Source organism: Lolium rigidum, chromosome 1 (genome assembly GCF_022539505.1).
Source record: "Lolium rigidum isolate FL_2022 chromosome 1, APGP_CSIRO_Lrig_0.1, whole genome shotgun sequence".
Classification (NCBI taxonomy): domain Eukaryota; kingdom Viridiplantae; phylum Streptophyta; class Magnoliopsida; order Poales; family Poaceae; genus Lolium; species Lolium rigidum.
Genome location: NC_061508.1, coordinates 61,065,622 through 61,085,416, shown reverse-complemented (window position 1 = coordinate 61,085,416; position 19,795 = coordinate 61,065,622). Strand labels below are relative to the sequence as shown.

At 50.5% G+C, this 19,795-nt stretch overlaps 3 protein-coding genes and 1 pseudogene across 3 annotated transcripts; 2 read left to right on the top strand and 2 right to left on the bottom strand.

Moving 5' to 3' along the window:
• Positions 1 to 581: 581 nt before the first annotated feature.
• LOC124674026 (dirigent protein 5-like) lies at positions 582 to 2,526 on the top strand. The gene is made up of 2 exons (XM_047210066.1): positions 582 to 926; positions 2,377 to 2,526. Exons 1-2 carry the CDS (start codon positions 582 to 584, stop codon positions 2,524 to 2,526), a joined length of 495 nt encoding a protein of 164 aa, XP_047066022.1.
• Positions 2,527 to 9,809: 7,283 nt separating this feature from the next.
• LOC124674015 (transcription termination factor MTEF18, mitochondrial-like) lies at positions 9,810 to 11,492 on the bottom strand. Its single transcript, XM_047210057.1, has one exon. It carries the CDS (start codon positions 11,418 to 11,420, stop codon positions 10,206 to 10,208), a length of 1,215 nt encoding a protein of 404 aa, XP_047066013.1. The 5' UTR covers positions 11,421 to 11,492; the 3' UTR covers positions 9,810 to 10,205.
• A 6,179-nt stretch (positions 11,493 to 17,671) lies between these two features.
• Positions 17,672 to 17,817, top strand: LOC124685598 (annotated as a pseudogene).
• Positions 17,818 to 18,347: 530 nt separating this feature from the next.
• On the bottom strand, positions 18,348 to 18,927 carry LOC124708662 (17.6 kDa class I heat shock protein-like). The gene is made up of 2 exons (XM_047240338.1): positions 18,697 to 18,927; positions 18,348 to 18,605 (listed from the first exon to the last, which is right to left on the bottom strand). Exons 1-2 carry the CDS (start codon positions 18,925 to 18,927, stop codon positions 18,348 to 18,350), a joined length of 489 nt encoding a protein of 162 aa, XP_047096294.1.
• Positions 18,928 to 19,795: the final 868 nt, after the last annotated feature.

The following is a 19,795-nucleotide window of genomic DNA, read 5'->3' as shown; positions in this document are numbered from 1 at the left end:
TGCACAATTCCCACTTTTTGAGACGTCGACCTTCGGAGTATTAAACTGCATGCATGGCAATGCATGCCAAATATAGTATAGGTTCTTTCAGGTTGAAGGAGACAATATTATCGTACCAACACACAGTATTTTGAACGATTAGGCTGGAACCACAGGATATATCTAATGCTACGCCGTTGTACCCACCGTGCACATGCATGCACGCCTTCCTTGATCGGTAGCATCACCTTGCGTCCGTTCCACTCCTTTTTCTTGTTTTACTTGTAGTTTTTCGATTCCTGTTAGCTGATTTTCAGCATCTTGTATCTTCTTGCCGGAAACGGCCTTATTAATTTAAGGCAGGGCTACGGCCTTCTATTTAAAAACTTCTTTTTTTAAAAAAAACTTCTGTTTAAAAACTCCAACTAGCCGAAAGTAATTATTCCATGGCATCGTTCTCTGCTCTATAAATAGCATGCTCAGATCGAGCTCTTAAACAGAACGACAGCAATACGTGGTCACTCACTTGATCTATTGGGATCTTCAGCTTAGCTTTGCTGAATAAAGCTTATAGTGGGAGCTGCAGTGAACCATATTTGCCGATGGAAGGCCTCACCGCATCATCCAGGATCGTGCTCCTCGTGTTTCTGCTCAGCGTGGTGGGCGCCGCCGCACACGGCCGCAAGAGGGTCGTCTCGAGCAGCTCCGACGAGCCGTGCAGGAAGATGACGCTCTACCTCCACGACATCCTCTACAACGGCGTCAACAACTCCGCGAACGCGACGGCGGCACCGGCGACCAAGCCGACGGCGCTGAGCACGACGCACTTTAGCAACGGCACCTTCTTCGGCATGCTGGTGGTGTTCGACGACCTGGTGACCCAGGGGAAGGCGCTGCCCGTCGGGGACGAGGAGCCGGCGGCACGCGCGCAAGGGTTCTACTTCTACGACAAGAAGGAGACGTACACCGCCTGGTTCTGCTTCTCGCTCGTGTTCAACTCCGCGGCACACAAGGGCACTCTCAACCTTAGAGCATCTCTAGCAGATCCCGCAAACGCGGCCTGCATCGCTTGTATGCGGTTTTTGGCGAAAAAACGGACCAGGGTAGATCCCGCATATCCGCGAAAACTGCAAAATATTTTGCAGGCGTCGGCAACCGCGGCTCCCGAAACCGCACAAAAGCAGTTTTTGGTGCCCTATGCAGGCTGGACTGCATCGCGTGCGAAGGGAAAGCTCCCCATTCTTCGTTCCCGCACACAGCCGCGCCGCCGCCGCCGGAATCCCCTCGCCGCAGGTTGCTTGCGCCGCCATGGCCACCACCGCGAACCCCGCCGCGAACCCACCGGGTCCCCCGCGCTCCGTTGCGGGGATCGAATCGACCGCCACCGCGATCCCCAACGCTCGATCCGCCGCCGCTGCCACCGGCCAGCTCGATGTGGCCAAGCGCAAGCGGCCGGGCACACACGTCGCCGCCGGATCTTCGCCGGATGCTCCTCCTCGAGCGGCATCCAAGGGCAAGGTGTCGGGGAGGAAGGGCGGCGCCAACAAGACCGCGGCGGCAAAGACGGCGGCGAAGAAGGCGCCGGTGAGGAAGAAGGCATCCATGGCGGTGCTGAATGCGGCCACGGCACCCGTTCCCGCCGACGGCGACTCGCCAAGGTAAAATTTCCCCTTTCCCCCTTGCCGACGGCGGTGAATTTTGACGCCGGTTTCTCTTCCGCAGGCCCGTCGAGCACGAGAGCTTCGTCGGCATGCTGAACTCGGCGTCGATCGACATTGACATGGAGCCGCTCGGAGAGGATTACGACGAGGCCGCAGTGGACTATGAGATTGGCGTGGACGACGGCACCGATGTGGAGTGCGAGGAGGTGACTCAAACCGAGGGGGTGACTCAAGAGGACGTCGTCGGCGTGTTGCTCGATGCTGCACCGGCGAAGAACAAATCGATCCGTAGCTCCAACTACAGCGAGTTGGAAGACGCGGCTTTGATCAATGCGTGGGAGTCGGTGTCGATCGATGCCGTAACCGGCACCGATCAAACCGGCAAGCGCTATTGGCAAAGGATTGAGGATGCATTCTTCCATGCCATGCCGCGCAATGCTGTATTAAAACTTTGCAGATTTTGGGGCATTTCGTCGAACACCTTCGAAATAAGGGACAAACCTGTTTTGCGGTTTAGTTTACAGTTTCTGTACATGTTTCGCCGAGCAGATCCGCGATGCGAAATCGCATAACAAAGATATTCGGAATATGCTGTTATGCGTGCTGCGACGCGGGATCTGCTCGACCGGAGCAAATTTCGCCTGCATATCGCGTTTCGTGCCTCGCATACGCTGCAGTATGCGGTTTGCGGTTTGCGGGATCTGCTAGAGATGCTCTTATGGGCGCTGACCTCATGGACGAGGAGACGCGCGACTTCACCGTCGTTGGGGGTACCGGCGACTTCTTCATGGCGCGCGGCATCGCAACGATCCGCACCGACGATGTTCAGGGCTCCTTCTACTTCCGTCTGCAGATGGACATCAAACTCTACGAGTGCTACGTCTGATCTGGTAAACAAGATGGGATAACATGCACGCGCACACGCCGTTGTTTATTTTTATTTTCATGTTCATTGATGTGATGAGTTGCATGCATGGGCATGTCGGTTGTGGGTCAATGGCGCACTTTCACACCAATATGAGTTTAAATAATGTACTACCTCCATACCGGATTAATGAGCAATTACGCACTTCGAGAAACAAGTTTGACTACTAATTTGGTTAATAAAATGTAAGATATATATCACAAAAATTATATTATTGAAAACATTTTTTGAATACGAATCCAACGGTATAATTTTTGTGGTATATATCTCATATTTTGTTGACCAAATTTATAGTTAAACTTGTTTCTCGAAATGCGTAATTGTCTATTAATCCGGTATGGAGGTAGTATTTTTTTTGGGTGGACCGATAATTAAAAAGTTTGAACCGTTGGTTGGATTACATGCTGACTGTTGTATGTGTTTTGCAACTAAGAATTGAAGTGAGTTGCAAATAACATAATTTTTTTTTTCAAGCGGCTCTGGATAGAATTGGTGGGCGATTTACACAAAAATAACCCTTTGTTGCAACTATAGCACAGACTGACCCTCCGGCCAAACTATTTCACCCATCTAACCCTTTTGTGTGGCGTCCCTCACATCGGCGCCACACCTCACTGTGTGGCGCCCGTGCCTGCGGCGCCACTCTCCCAGCCGATGTGGCAACCTCGGCGCTGAGTTGTGTGCCGATCCGACGTGGCAGGATGTGTGGCGCCGCTCCCATCGGTGCCACACATGCACTTATAATTGCCCAAAACATACTGTAAGACAAATCGTCTGGGACTTAGCCGTTTTGCCGATGCCACCGGCGCCACACAAACAACCTCGCCAAAACGGCTAAGGACCAAGCGTCCGGAGCTCCTGGATGTTTTCGACATATAATCAACATATGTGGCGCCGATGCCATGGGCGCCACACGGTGCAATGTGGCGCCGGCGTGAGGGGCGCCACACGTTGACTTGTGCTAAAAACATGAAAATTCTTGCCTTATGTAAACAATTTTCAACACAACAATAGCAATTTCATACACATAGAACATACACATAGCACACATCATAGCTCACATCTTAGCACATAGATTCAAACAACACGTAGCAATAGAGACATGGTTCGAAATGACATACTGTTCACAATACGATACTTATGAATATAGAGTTCAGAACAACACGTAGCAAATCCTAGTATCCTCCTCGACGTCCCCTCCTCACGGGCTGCTTCCGGACGGCCATCCTTTTCATCCGCTGTCGTGGCTCTTGTTGCTGCTGCTCCTCCTGCTCCTCCTCCTCTGAAGATAACGGCTCATCGTTCCTCATCCTCCTCAAAGATGATCTCCGCGGCGGTGCCTCATCCTCCTCAATCACAACCTTCTTTCCTCGGTTGACATAATCGTCTGGAGTGTATCGGTTTGGAGCCTTGCCCCTTGGCTTCAATTGGTAAGCTGACAGTGTGGCTTGCTTCTTGCCGCGACTAATGCTTTGACTCAGAATGGTGTCGTCGTCAGGAATCTTCACAAACATGAACACATGAGATTAGAAAAGTTGAAATTAGTAAGCACATGTTTGACAGCAACAAAATAGTCCATACCTCCACCTCTATAAGAAAAAAAATAGAACGATTAAATTACTGCTCCCGAATATTCAACTGACTGATTAATTTCCATTCAGGGCGCCCATTCACTGATTATAGAAAGAGCTAGTACGGTGAGTAAAGTCAACTTGCCAGTATGCCCCCCTTCCCCTACTTCCCGCCTGCGGCTAGCCCGAACAGAGAAAGAAACTCCCCAGGGCAAAAGTACGATAAATACAAGAGTTTGGAGCCTCGAACCTATACTGAGCTTTAGACGGATCTAGTTTTCAAGCTTCAGAAGAGGATGTAGCAATTTCGCCGTCGCGGCAACCTAGCAAGTTGGCTTACCGCCGCATCTTTCGTGCAGTGTTCTGCGTCATGGAAGTCATGGTTACAAAGCCACCCGAACATAATAGCTTACATTCAAAGTTGGTGATCATACCTTAATGAAATGCCGCAACGGTCCGACAGGCTTTTCATCTCTCTAGCTCTGATCCCAAACAACCTCGCACTCCTCAGCTGTTTTTTTGGATCTCGGACCGCTGTGACAAACATATTATACACAATTTATAAGAGCACATGCCAATGTAGATGATGTACTAGCTAATTAGAGAATACATTACCACGAAGTTCAGCTCGGAAGCAATAGAAGTCGATCTCCCTTTGCGAGCATAGATGTTGTGCTGGCTTTGCGCAACCTCATCGAACTCGATGGGGTCGTCCAAGATGTCATCATCATACGCGTGGTTCACTAACTCGATTCGCGTGCTTTGATGAAACCATTGGAGATAGTTGTTGAAAGCGGCCAAGTCGTGAGGCACAATCTCCACATGGCCAGCATTCCGTATCGCTTCCAAACAGTGTTGGAACGCTATGACGTGGCCTCTATGATGGACAGGCCAATTTGTGATCTTCCTCTGCCGCTGCCTATCAAGCCTGCAAGAATCAAGAAGTTAGATTCTACCTCTTCAATCAACAAGCTTCCATCGCATGATTCAAGAAGTTTACCTATGGAGCATGCGGTCCGTGTCTTGCCACTCAGGTGGGCACTCCTGATACAACCCGAACTGTCTCATCACTCTGTGCGGCTGGTGGTATTCAACAAGCCACATGCATATGAGTGGGCAGCGCATACGCCAGAACCGCGCCTCCTCAATGCACTTGGGGTTGAGGTCAGGCATCCCCGCGCCAATATGGTAGTAGGTACCATATGACTCCCAATCCACCCGCAGCATTCAAATATTTCAGAATTTACAACATGCCAGTAGAATTTATGAACTCGGATTGCAAAGGAGTGATCGATTAAAATCGGTTACCTGCTCAGCGGTAAGAGTGTCCAACTCCTCAGTGTAGTGCCTGTACATGATCTTTGGATCACTCGTCATCTCCGAGACATTGTCCAAAGATATGCCCAAGTTGGCTTCCGATCAAGGTTGTTCCGGTGATGAGGCCATGGCCTCTCGTCGAGTATCCTGGACCGCCCAACTGATAGGTGGTCCCAGCTCCATACGGAAAGTAGGAGCAAGCATCCACCAATACCGCCCTTTCCAGTCCTGCGACAAGCTTCGTCCAACTGTGAAAATAAGACATTTGGTTAGTATTTTGTCTAGCACACTACTATAGAAGAATAGTAAATACAACAAATCATCACCTGCCGGTAGAGGTAGGCAAGTACCGCTGTTCCCCAACTCCACCGGTGCTCCAACACCGTAAGCGTCTTGAGCCAACACCAATGGGCCAGCTTCCCACCACTGTCAGCAAAGAGAGTCCTCGACAGCATGTACCATAAGTACACACGGGTGTACGTCCTGATAGTGTCCTCGTTGGCCCCTTCCGGGCATTCTCCAAAGTTAAGCCTGATCCAAGAGAAAGATGCGCCGGCGGGAGTTCTCTCCTTTGGATCTTCTGGCGGCGGAGGAGCCATGCCAATAAGGTTCTCCATCTGCTGGCGCCACCCATCAGAAGCTGTGTTCATACACAGTGGATCGCCCTGAATAGGAAGACCAAGTATCATGGAAACATCCTGAAGAGTGTTGTGAAATGTATAAAGTAGATTGCCTTTCCCTTTCCATCAATTCAGACTTTTGGTTCAAGTGGCTAGTGCATGAAGCTTAACATGGTATCAGAGCTCCAGGTCTCGAGTTCAAATCCTGGCTTTCCCAATTTATTCTAAAAATTTCTCCTCTCCCCGCAACCTCCTGTCGTGTGGTTCCGGCCTTCCGCTACCTCTTCTACACGTGTTGACTTGTCTTCTCGTCTTCCCGTCACACGTGAGAGGGGGTGTTGACGTATATAAAGTAGATTGCTTAGCCCTTTCCATCAGTTCGGACTTTTGGTTCAAGTGGCTAGTGCATGAAGCTTAACATGGTATCAGAGCCCCAGGTCTCGAGTAGCGGAAGGCCGGAACCACACGGCAGGAGGCTGCGGGGAGAGGAGATAATTTTTAGAATAAATTGGGAAAGCCAGGATTTGAACTCGAGACCTGGAGCTCTGATACCATGTTAAGCTTCATGCACTAGCCACTTGAACCAAAAGTCCGAACTGATGGAAAGGGCTAGGCAATCCACATATACATATGACAACACCCCCACTCGCGTGTGACGGGAGAAGAGAAAGTCAACACGTGAAAGAAGAAGAGCACACCGAAACAGGGCATCAGCGGTGGCTAAAGAGGGGGACAACAACAATTTTTAGGCTTAATTGCGAAAACCATGTGAAAGCCAGGATTTGAACTCGAGACCTGGGGATCTGATACCATGTTAAGCTTCATGCACTAGCCACTTGAACCAAAAGTCCGAACTGATGGAAAGGGCTAGGCAATCCACATATACATTTCACAACACCCCCCTCGCGTGAGACGGGAGAAGAGAAAGTCAACACGTGAAAGAAGAAGAGCACACCGAAACAGGGCATCAGCGGTGGCTAAAGAGGGGGACAACATCAATTTTTAGGCTTAATTGCGAAAACCATGTGAAAGCCAGGATTTGAACTCGAGACCTGGGGCTCTGATACCATGTTAAGCTTCATGCACTAGCCACTTGAACCAAAAGTCCGAACTGATGGAAAGGGCTAGGCAATCTACTTTATACACGTCAACACCCCCTCTCACGTGTGACGGGAAGACGAGAAGACAAGTCACCACGTGTAGAGAGGCAAAGAGGCAGCGGCGGCGGTCGGGCGCGGGACGGCTGGGTGCCGGGGCGGGCGGCGGCTGCGAGGAGAGGGGGGAGAAGAGATAATTTTTTAGAATAAATTGTGAAAGCCAGGATTTGAACTCGAGACCTGGGGCTTTGATACCATGTTAAGCTTCATGCACTAGCCACTTGAACCAAAAGTCCGAACTGATGGAAAGGGCTAGGCAATCCACATATACATTTCACAACAAAGAGTAGGGGTCATCTCGCCGGCCCTCAAGTGGAAGGTGTGCTTCTACGGTCTCCACCGGTCGACAAGGGCGGTGAGTGCCGCGGCGTTCATGTTCGGCCCCCCACGGCTTACAAGCGATATGAACGGAAGAAGACCGGTAGGCTGGATGAACTCCGTGTACCTCTCGTCATACGCCATATCTACTGTGCCATGGTAACGAATCTTCAAAGGGTGAATATCCGTTCTCCTCTCCGTCATATGAAAAGCCCGGTGATCCCTGTCATACTCTTGATCTAGGAGATACACCATCCTACATGTTTACATAAAACACCATATTATGAGCCATTCCTAACAAATATGAGCAACACATACATGAGAATATATCCAAATAAGCCATCACACATACATCATATACATACATATACATTCATATCTAGGGATAAAATCATAAAACACCATATTATGAGCCATTCCTAACAAATATAAGTTATTCCACCACAAATACTAGGCATACGTAACACATTTTAATGCATTTGCTAGGCAAATATTAGACATTTCAACACATACATACATAGGTTTCAACACATACATGTAAAATTTCATATCTAGGGTTCCAACAAATCTTTGGCTCAAACACATAGACTACAATGTAGATTCCACCAACTTTAATTTCCATATCTATGGTTCATATCCAAATCCACCAACATAAATTTCCATGTCTAGGGTTCATATCCAAATCTACCAAATCCACCAACACTAGTGGATGAAGGGGAATACCTTGAGGAATGGATGAGGAAGGAGTTGGCCGGCCAGATCTGACGAATCCTTGGTGGATTTGGTGTGGGGGGGGGAGGGGGGACGGCGGCAGCGTCGGTTCTTCACTAACAGAGACAACGGAAGAGGAGAAGAAGAAGGCTGGGTCGGGCTGGGGGCGGGCGCGGGCACCACACATAAGTGGATGTGTGGCGCCCTTCCAAGCGGCGCCACAGTTTCACCGTGTGGCGCCGATGGGAGCGGCGCCACACATCCTGCCACGTCGGCTGGGAGAGTGGCGCCGCAGGCACGGGTGCCACACAGCAAGGTGTGGCGCCGATGTGAGGGGCGCCACACAAAAGGGTTAGATGGGTGAAATAGTTTCCCCGGAGAGTCAGTCTGTGCTATAGTTCCAACAAAGGGTTATTTTTGTGTAAATCGCCAGAATTGGTGATCTCAAGGCGCCGGGGCAGATGGCATGCCGACGATATTTTATAAGCGCTTTTGGGTGGCGAAGATGATTTTTAAATCTATAGTTCATCGATATTTTTTCTGCCAGAGGATATGTAATTTTGTTAACGAGTACTGTTTCACCACGTGAAAATAAGAGACATATGGAAGAACCTTCACCCAAGTTCCTCAAAAGGCCTAAACATCCAAAATGCACCTTGCAGTATGTCAGACAAAATATCCAAGCTATAGCTTGCAGTATGTACCTTTCAGATTTTATTTCCGGGTGCCCCGACCAACAAACAACTTATGTAATTAAGTTCTCACCCTATTAAATTGAAATTATATAGTTTACTCTTATATAGTTTTCTTCATTTATCACAACTCGTATAATCTGTCTAACTAATACTATGAAATCACTGACTTTCGGAACTATCATTCTAAGATGCAGGCCCACGCTTATCTTCAGCTTGGTTCGTATACAGCCAAGGAAAATTTCTTACAGCTAACTTCGGCCCAAGAAGAGAACAAAACAAACTATTCCAGATATGTATTATTCTAAATACTTGCGAGTTTCAAACAACTTACTTTGGGGAAATTAGAAATGAACGATGTACTGGAGCTGCATCAGCGAAACAAGTTACTTCAAGCAAGAACACAGAAACATATGCATAAACCTCTGGCTGTGAAGATCCGGAGAAACACATTGATAAACTATTCAACAATCCAAACCAAGCTCTAGATGGAAGCCGGTGTCTAAGCCAAAGCTCTTCATCAGAAATTGATAACTCATAGCACAACTGAAACAGGATTGCATCAATTAACTGTCGATATGCCAAACCTTATAACAAGTTCTTCTCACTAGTACTTTCAGCAACAAGTGTCAGCATTTCTTCTTTCCTGTTGTTGTTTCACAGAACAGCTCCATTGGAGCAGTCCAACATGGCTAGAATCGTAAGTATCGACAAGGCCTGGAACACTGTTGTCATAAGGATCATCTTTCCTGTTGCTATGGTGAACACTATTGTAGATGAGGGAAGCTAAAGCGTATGCAAATTGAAATAATAAGCAAAACATTCGAAAGAAGCGGTTAATACACATTACAGGGCATGTTTGTAATGCAGGATTCCAAGGGAATTTAACAGGAACAAGTTCGTTTACTAAACAGACAAGAAAACTCTCGCATCCAAATGAGACCTAAAGATGCTGAAAGTTTGTTTGATCTTAGTACAGATTGCAGATTCATCAAACCATGTTCAGAAACAATGTGTATGAACATGACATGTGACAAAGAACTGATTCATAACTATGCAATGCTTTCTTCTATACTGGATGACGACCAAAACATATCAGAATTCAGGAAATGTTAGCAACTACCAAAACTGTAAGTCACATTCAATAGTAGACATCCAACATCCAGTTATAGTGCTAGAGGAACAACAGAGAAACAGGACTTGGCAGCTTACTGTGCAGACTCCAGACTGAAAACTCCGTATTGCAATAAGCATTTAAATACTTTTAGAGCTTGTTCTTGGTTCCTGCAATCTGAATCTAGTGGGCACTTTCCCTTTGAGAGTGGCAGCATAGTCTTCAGCAAGGCAAGGCGCAGCTTTCTTGTGAGGATTTATGAACTTCTCCACAAATACCTTCTCGCTGACCTGGGCTGCAGTATAGAAGCTTCGTTCGCGCTTTAGCAATCCATTGTCCTTAAGAAACTTGACAACATAGTACCGGGGTTTGAGCCGGGCCTCTAGGCTGTAAGTAAGCATTGCCGGCCTGTGAGCAATGTACTCAGGCTCTAACCCAACCTCGTACATCAGGAACTGCGCCATGCGCTGCAGCCTGTCCTGGGAGTTCCTCAGCACCACTGGTAGCTTTGCGACGGCGATGGCCACCTCAGCTTCCGACCACCCGAATGTCTTCCTCAGGAACTCCACCTTAGCAGCAATCTTCTCCTCACTGAGGAATGCGACAGCCAGCAGCGCGTGCCTGAACATGGCGGAGCCACGGCGCACACCGACATCCTCAGCGCGCTCCACCATCTCCTTGACGCGCTCCGGGTTGGTGGTGAGCAGCCTCGGCACAGGGACGCACAGCTTGACAATATCGCAGTCACCTAGCCCGCACTCTCGCAGGAGCGCCACATTGGGCTTGACCACATTCTCGAGGTCGGAGCTGAGGAGGTAGGAGTTGTTCTTGAGCGCCTGGAGGAGGGTCTCGAACGAGCCGAAGAGAGGGACGTAGTACTTGAGCTTGGAGATGATGGTGGGGCGGCGGAAGCGGGCGGGGTCGACGAGGACGAGGCGGGCGATCTGGGACGGGGAGAGCCCAAGGTCCCGGAGCTCGGCGAGGCGCTGGGCAAGGGTCTTGTCGACCTCGGAGCAGAGGAAGAGCGGGTCGTAGACGACGACGGCGGCGACATCGGCGTGAGAGAGGCCGAGGTCGGAGAGGAAGGCGCGAACGGCTTCGGGCCTGGAGGGGGACTTGAGGTGGGAGAGTACCTTGGAGGCCTTGACGGCTTGCTTCGGGGTGAGGTGGCAGGACGCGACCAGATAGTCCTCCACCGCGAAGGTAAGAGGGCTAGCCGACGTTGCGACGGCGGCGGCGGTGCTGGTGGCGAATCGGGTATTGGAGAAGAGGCATCGGTGGGGGAAAGAGATGAGGCTAGTGGCGGTGCGGGGATGGAAAGAGAGAAGGAGGATGTGTTTCTGGAGGAGAAGCATGGCTGGCGGCGGCGCCGGCGACAGCGGGGGAGGGCGGCGCGCCGACGAGAGTCAAAAAATATCTAAGAAGGAGAGCAGCTATCGCGCAAAATGTTATCTTCCCAGTTTCTGGATGATGAAGGGGAGCGGTAATTCTACATACAGGGGGATTGTCCATCGTTCAGATTTTCTGGCACCCTAGGATTCAAAACAGACAGTCAAGATTGTGCACTAAACCCTAATTTGGTTCTTTCTATTAAACCCACAAGGCCTTAAAACACCATCCCTTCAGCATCCTTGCTCCCCTAAATTTTTAAATTTGTAGCCCAAAAAGGCCTCTGAGCAAGATAATAGTCTAACTAGCTAATTGTACATGCTGTGCTGCAGAATAGAGAAAACAAATGGATTGTTTCATGGCGTTTCAGGTAACATCACCGCAGTGGCTTATCCATATTCATCTTTAAATGTATTACCTCCGTTCCAAAATATATAACTTTTAGAAAGCTAGTTTAGCTTTGAACCACATTGTCTGGGCTGGCGTTCCATTCTCGTGCCTCTGCTTTGCAAAAGGTTAATGCTTTGACCTTGCATTTGATCCTATGGATTCACAAGTCATGCTAGGGTGCTACACCAACGTCGTGTTCCCGTGGCGACGGTGTTGGTGTGGTGGAAAGACAAACCTCCTTCACTAGGATTAACCTGTTTTTATTGCTTTGTTAAGATTTTCTTGGATCCCACAACTTTTGTTGTCATTTGTTGATCGTTTATGGTGCTTGATTTTTGTACTCCCCCCGTTGCTAAAAATGCTGATGAACTTTGTTTAGATACGGAGGTATATAGTATATTTTAGTTATACATACATTTGTAGCTAGAAAAATTTGTAACTCCTTGCCTTCGCGGTTGATGGCTTCATTAATTATTTAATTTAAATCTAGACTAATTAACTCCTTGCCTCACCGCTTGATGGCTTCATCAATTTAAATCTGGACTAATTTGAACCCTATATAAGATTGTGCATCACACACATTGATGGCAATTTTCCCAAAGAAGTTGTGTAATTTTACAATTCGTGAATAAATAAAGAGATATCATCATGTTATATTTGAGATATCTAGTGATTGCGTCAAAAATAGATCCGGACACGAGAAAAACCTAGTGCAACCGCCTCTTCAGAAAGACAATGCCGCCTCCACCTCCGCCTCCCCATAGATTGGTTTCCCCTCCTTTGGCCGGCCTTTCTAGCGTCGGGAGGGATGGGGAACCCGATATATACGTGAATTTTTAATAAAAGTAGTGTTTTCAATATATTAGGTTAGAGTTTTGGTAGCCATTTTATTTTGTCTTATGCGTCAATGGAGGTGACATTGTCTACAATAAGTGCCTTCGGCCTTATGTTCGACAACGAGATCTGTTCAGGTGTCAACAATGGTGTTGGAAGAATTAAATTCTCTAGATATAGGTCATCAGATCTTGCTTCACCATATCAATTTTGGATCTTTTCTCATGGTTGCCGCAAGGAGGATTGTATTTGCAATAATTGACCCGGCTGCTACGTCATCGACAATGATGATTCGTACTCTCGACTCCCAACGATGTTGACCAGACTGTTCGGTTATTTTTTATTGGCATACTGGTGTTGGTACTCTTGCTGATGGTGATTGACTATTTTAATGGTTGTGTGCGTGCGCATAGTCTTGGTATTGCGGCTGAAATTAAAATTATGGGAGAACTTCATATGTACGGTCTATGTTTTGGTTTCTAGCTTTGATGCCTTTAACAAAGTACAAGATTATATCATTGAAGAAAAAAAAGTTTGAAGGACTCGAAGATTTGCTTGTTTCTTTAAATTTTATTTTGTAATTGATGTAAATAACTACTATGAATATACGTTGTATTGATTGTAAAAAAAATCAAAACATGATAAGCATGGTTCGATGAAAAAAGCCAGAACCAACCCGTACTGCCAAGATTCCACGCCCAAATCTGACGTAGCCACGTAGGGCGTGGGTAATAAATCATCTGTATCTAAATAGCTAATTTCCTGCTGAAGATCACTGTAACGAGCATCTTTTTATTCAGCGAGTACGTTTGTTTCTTCTGTATTGATTACCAGTTATTCTTTCCTCCTGAACACTCCATGAACAAGATTTACCACAGATGCTGATCTTCTTACCATTTGTTGTTAGAATGCAGATTTTGACCCTTTTTTCTGCTCGAGTTAAAATGCAGATGATGACCTTCGGTGCAAAATTGCCTTTTCCCTTTTTCCCTAACCTTTTTTTTTTTGTTGAGAAACCTGCCGCATGCTTCGGCAATGCCAGAAGTAGCACACTAATGGGCCTTGTAACAAAAAGCCCAGTCCAGTGATCCGAAACTCCACAGCCACGGCAACGGACAATACCTATAGACCGACCAGGTCGGCCGTTAGCACGCGCCGCACACCCACCCGCGCGCGGTATGGCTCGGCCTGGTCGGCCCATTTCGCTGTCTATTTCTGTTTTCTGTTTTTTTTTTCGTTTTTTTATTTTTCCCCTTTTTCTTTTCTGTTTCTTTCTTATTTTGTTTTTCCTTCTCTTCTTTTTGTTCAAATCTGAAAAATGTTCAAAGTCGAAAAGTGTGAATTCAAAAATTGTTCAAATTCGAATTTTGTGCAAATTCGGAAATCGTTCAATTTTGAAATATGTTCAGGTTCGAAAATCGTTCAATTTCAAAATTTGTTCAAATTCAAAAGCCGTTGTTCAAAATTGAAAATATTCAAATTTGAAAATCGGTCAATTCGAAATTTGTTCAAATTTAAAACTGTTCATATTCAAAATAGAGAAAAAATAGAAATAAGAAATAAGAAAAGAAAAAAAGAAAAACAAACTTGAGCCGGCCCAACATACGTGGCCTGGGTGTGCGGTGGTCCATCCGCACCGACCTGGTCGGCGGACAGCACCTCCCACGGTAGCGCGTTTCAGGATGCATGTCTCAACTCAGGCAATCCCGATTCCCCGCTCAGTGCGGGAGCGATTCGCTCCCGCCTGAAGCGGCGGCAGTGGGCCGGCCCATTAGCGCCTAGTATGTACTAGGTCTTCTTATTTTTCCGGTTTTCTCAGGTTTTTTTTTGAGATTTTCGTTGTTTTCTGTGGTTTTTGCTGACTTTGAATTTTGTTCAGATTTTTTTGGTTCTGATTAAAAAAAAGTTCAAATTGAAAATTGTTCAAATTTGAAAAACATTCAAATTTGAAAAATGTTAAAATTTGGATTTTTTCAGTTTGAAAATTGTCCGTTTTGAAAATTGTTCTATTTTGAGTTTTGCTCCATTTTGAATTTTGTTCTGTTTTGAATTTTGTTCAGATTTTAGAAAACTGGAGAAACAGCGCTCACGCTGTCACGCACAAGCGACCGGATAAATGGGCCTGGCCCAGCGGAGCTTCTTTCAGGCGGGACCGAGTCCATCCCGCTTAAGGCGTGAAATAGGAGCACCCCTCTCACGTTTAGAGCATCTCCAACAGAGGCTGTAAACTAGCGCTGCGCTAAAATAACCTTCAATATACAGCGCCCAGTGTGTTTTTTTGTCCTCCAGCAGACGCTGCAAAGTAGGCCGCGCTGTAAATATTTTAGTGCGCGCGGCAGTTTGCGCTATCCAAAGCGCTATATCTGGTGCGCCGGCTAGCGCGCGCTGTAAACTGGCACCGCGACTTTTCCCATCGCGCGAAGAAAAACCGCTCTGAAAGGTCAGCTGGCCCCGCCCTGCGAGCTCCGTCGGCCGCCACGCCGCGAGCTCCGCTGGCGCTGCGAGCTCAGCCGGCCTCCGTGCTGCGAGCTCCGCAGGTCCGTCGGCCGCGCCCAACCTTGCCCGGCGCTGGGAGCTCCGCCGGCCACCACGCTGCAAGCTCCGCCGGTCGCCCCGCTGCGAGCTCCGCAGGTCCGCGGCGAGCCCGACTTTGCCCGGCGCTGCGAGCTCCGCGGGCGCCACGCTGCGAGCTCCGTAGGTCCGTGGCCGAGCCCGACCTTGCCCGCCGCTACGAGCTCCGGCAGCCTCCGCGATGCAAGCTCCACCAGCCGCGCGAGCAAAAATCGATTGATGTGGCCGCTCGCGCATGAAATCGATCGATTGCTGTGGCCACGCACGCGTGGGAATCAATTGCTATGCACGCGTGCAGGCAATGAATCGTAATTTCTTGCTAACTAGATCAATTGCTAGCTAGATGGATAAGCTCCCCGTAGAGTTGTAAATTTAGTTGATTTTTTCAGATTTAACTGTGGCATGTTTGATCTTGTTTGATGTATGTATGTTGAAAAAACTTGTTTGTGGAGCTCTATTTTACAGCCTCTGCCGAAGGGTCGTTTTTTGCCTCTTTGTTTGCGCTGTAAAATAGAGCCTCCGACGAAGCTCTCGCCTGCGTCGCGCGCTGTATCCGGAACGAGCGCGCTGTAAACGACTTTTACAGCGCCAAATTTTAGAGCCTCTGTTGGAGATGCTCTTAGAGCATCTCCAGCCGCGTTCCCCAAAGCGTCCCTCAAAGCAATTTGGGGCGCGCCGGACCAAAAAACCGTTCCAGCCGCGTCCCCCAAACCCGAATTTTGTCCGGCGCGCCCCGATACGGTGTCCGGCGCCCGAGCCCGTCCCCGTCCCACGGGGACGCCCGGCACGCCGGACACAACGAAAAGCGAGGCAGGGAGTGGCGGGGCCGACCCGTCAGCGGCACAGTTAACTTTAACCTAACCATCGCCTACCTCGCGACGGAAGTTATTCGCGCGTAGTGACACACGGCGGCATCTTTGCCTTAATGGCGACAGAGGGGCAGGCGAGACGTCTCGTCGGTGCCGCGCAGCCTCCACGCGTTGCCGGCGTTCGCACGCCACCGCCCGTTCCCGCGCGATCTTCCCGCCTCTTCTCGCCTGTTCCCGCGCTTTCTTCCCGACGCCGGCGTCTATAAAAGGTCTCCCGACTCAATGGTAGCCACCACACCCCGCCGGCAACAAACACAACCCTCGTCGCTCCACCGCCGTCTCCTCCACCACCAGTGGCAATGGAGAACCGCCCCGGCGCTGGCCACTTCCCTCCACCGCCGTCTCCTCCACTTGCAGTCCCGGAATCGCAGGTCGACACCGGCCCCGCGACTCGGGAAGAGCGGTGGCGTGCACACCGTCGGCAGCGTGGCGGGAGGCAATGGAGCAGACGGGCCCGCCGGCACCGTGAGGCGGCGCAGGGCGGCGGATCTAGCGGCGTTCTGCGCCCATGGCCCCGCTGGCCGACGAGGCCGCGGCGGCAGCGGCGTGGCACGAGCGAGCAAGTGCGACACCGTTGCGGCGTTCGACGCCTCGACGGGACAAGAGGCGCGACGGCGCCGGTACCGGGAGGAGATGGAGCAGCGGTGGGTTGACGAGCGCCGGCGCCAGCGCGTTGAGCGGGATGCGCTGTACCGTGAACGGCGGGAGTCGATCGAGCGCCGGCGGCGGGAGTCGATCGAGCGCCAGCAGCAGCTGGCGGCGGAGGAGCGTCAGCAGCGGGAAGCGGCGCTGGCGGCGATCTGGGGGAGGCGGGCGGATTAGTTGGTGGCGGCGATGATGGAGGCGCCAACAGATGTGGAGGAGGAGGCGCCAATGGAGGAGGAGGAGGCCGAGGCGGAGGAGACCGAGGTGGAGAACGACGACGACGACGACGAGTTCGAGTGGTCCGACGACGACGGGCCGCACCCGGGCGAGACGGTCGATCAGCAACGCGCGTTCGTCGAGTCCTTCGAGTCGGAGAAGAATCTCCAGGACGACGCTCGTGCCCGCGAAGAGGCGCAGATTCGTCGCGCCGTCGAGCTCTCCCTCCAGGCGGCGCAGCAGGGGAGGGCGGAGGAGGACGAGGACGCGCGGCTGGAGCGGCGGCATCTGGCCATAGCCCAACGCAAGGAGAGGAGGCGCGCGCAGGAGGAGCTGCGGCGTAAGGGAGGCGACGACGAGACGGGGCCGTCGAACGCACCGTCGGGCGGTCAGTAGTCTAGGTTTAAATGAAATCTAGCCCTTTTCATTCAAACTTTGTAATATATAATCAAAATTGAATGAAAACCTTTATTTTCGTGCACCAATATTTATTTGGGGAGACCAATATTCATTTGGGGAGGCGTTTGGGGGACGCGGCTGGGGAACAACGTCCCCCAAAAACGGCACGAACAAAACACGTCCCCTAAACGCTCGATCCAACGCGGTTTGAAGGACGTACCACATCGGAAACGGGAGACGGGGCGGGGTAGGAGAGCTCGCTATACAATGGGCGCACAGTGCGTCGTTTCAAAGTAGTTACCTGGACGGGGTCTACGATCGATCATGTAGGGTCGTGGTCACATTGCACTTGGTGCAGCGTGTTGGTCTACCATCTCCCTACGGGGAGAGTGGAGGTCATAATTTATGGCAGAGGGGGTACACGCTCGCGCGGCCCTTGCCAAATCTTGAAAATTAATTTTTGATCCTTTCTGTTCACCTGTTGTACTCGGTGGTGTTTGTACTTCGCGGCAGGGGTTCTTCTATTCTCAGGTAACCCTCTCAGATGAACCCTATGAGGTTCTTGCTTGTAGATTAATCCTTTCTAAGGTTTTTCCTTTTTTACAGACTGAACCCTCTCTCCGAGGTTAAGAGGGTTTCTTCTTGTTTACAGATGAACCCCTTCCAGGAAAATGTTCAGAACTACTGCTGGGGGCATCATCTCCACACGAAGGGCAACATTATTAGACTAAAGCACACAGTGTGCTATGATACATATTATGCCACGCAGCTGCGTACATGGCTCATATATACTACTGAGCCGTAACGCGGCGGCGTACCGGCTGCTACAACCAGTAGGATAAAACACACGCACATATACATGATCATATACACAGTAACAGTAGTAAGTACTAAAGCAGACCGAAGAGACGCAGCGTATCAGTAGCAAAGCACCTCCGCGCTTGGGATACACACGTGTGCCCACTGTGTTCAGGCGATGTCGATGGAGCGGACGTTGCGCTGCTTCTGCGCGTCCTCGTCCTTGGGCACGACGACTCTGAGCACGCCGTCCTGCATGGTGCACCTGATCCCCTCCGCCCTGGCGTTCTCCGGCAGCCGGAACCGCCGCATGAAGGACCCGAAGCTGCGCTCCACGCGGTTCCACGCGTCGTCCTTGTGCTCCTCCTCCCGCGTCTTCTGCCCGCTGATCTTCAGCACGTTCCCGTCCTCCACCTCAACCTTCACGTCCTGGGTCGTATACGACCTGGGTCGTATGCCCTGATCCCTGGACCAACTTCGGAGGGCAACACGTGGCCTTGCGAATCTCAAAGCAGCATACCAGAAATTCATCCCCTTCTTCTCCAGCGACTCTGGCTAGTGGCTGATGCGCCTCCAGCACGATTCTAGCTTGTGGCTGCTGCATCTCCCGCCGTCCATGGAGACTCTCCCTGTCGCAACGGCGCCGGCGCTCCAGCAATGGAAGCTCTCCCCGTCGACCTCCCTCGCGGAACCGTCGGCTGAACGCCCGTCTGCTTGCCTCCACCTGCTGCGCCAAGCTGCAGGTCACCATGGCTGGACTGGATTGCAGATACAGAAAATGCTCGAGTCGATGGGGATTGGGGTGTCACTGCTAGATGTTTCCCTTGGGAAGATGGCACAATCAATGACCAGATCCGAGGTGCGGCCGCCGGGTACGCCGGGTACGCCGGGTACGCCGATGGATCCGCGATATGGCGACCAAGACAACGCGGCGGCGGCCAGGAGAGGCAGCAGGCACGAGCCTCACTCGTTGGAGAAGGGAACGGGAATTGAAAGTAGGCTGCTTTGAGATTCGTATGGCCACGTGTTACCCTCCGAAGTTGGTCTAGGGATCAGGGCATACGACCCAGGTCGTATAGGATTTGTTTCCCCTTCCTCACCCCTACGCGCGCGTTCAGAAGCAAACATCAATCATATAAGATGGACACTTCTGCATGACAGAAAGATACGGAGCACAAACGTACCGGGGATCTCGGCGGAGAAGATGTGCTCCTTCTCGTTCTCATGCCAGTCCACGTTGGTGCGAGCCACGGCCGTGGCGTCGTCGCCGCCGCGGCGCACGGCGTCCCAGGGCCAGGAGGCGCCTAAGGGGTCAAACAGGTCGGAGGAGAAGGTGTGCCCGCGGCCACCGAACCATGGCATGAGCGACATCGTTGACGCTGCTGCAGTGCTTGGGCGCGCGCACGCAGGCAAAGCAGATCTGCTATACACACCCGGGGTATTTGAAGATGGGCATTTTATGCAACGTACGGGCCGCATGGCCGCGCGCATGGGTCATCCGCTTGCCACGTCCGGTGCGTACGTGCCGCATTTGGGTGCGCATGTGTTGCCACGACGAGGACTCGTGTTGCTTAGCATGCGAGGAGGTTGCTCGATCTGGCACCGCATGCATGTACATC

What these genes read in the sequence shown, in the direction of transcription:
- LOC124708662 (XM_047240338.1), bottom strand. Translation starts at nt 18,927, where the DNA reads ATGGTGACCTGCAGCTTGGCGCAGCAGGTGGAGGCAAGCAGACGGGCG. An exon ending in AAGAAGGGGATGAATTTCTG is followed by an intron (nt 18,606 to 18,696) that starts GTATGCTGCTTT and finishes TATACGACCCAG; the next exon opens with GACGTGAAGGTTGAGGTGGA.
- LOC124674015 (XM_047210057.1), bottom strand. Translation starts at nt 11,420, where the DNA reads ATGCTTCTCCTCCAGAAACACATCCTCCTTCTCTCTTTCCATCCCCGC.
- LOC124674026 (XM_047210066.1), top strand. Translation starts at nt 582, where the DNA reads ATGGAAGGCCTCACCGCATCATCCAGGATCGTGCTCCTCGTGTTTCTG. An exon ending in CGCAAGGGTTCTACTTCTAC is followed by an intron (nt 927 to 2,376) that starts GACAAGAAGGAG and finishes GCTGACCTCATG; the next exon opens with GACGAGGAGACGCGCGACTT.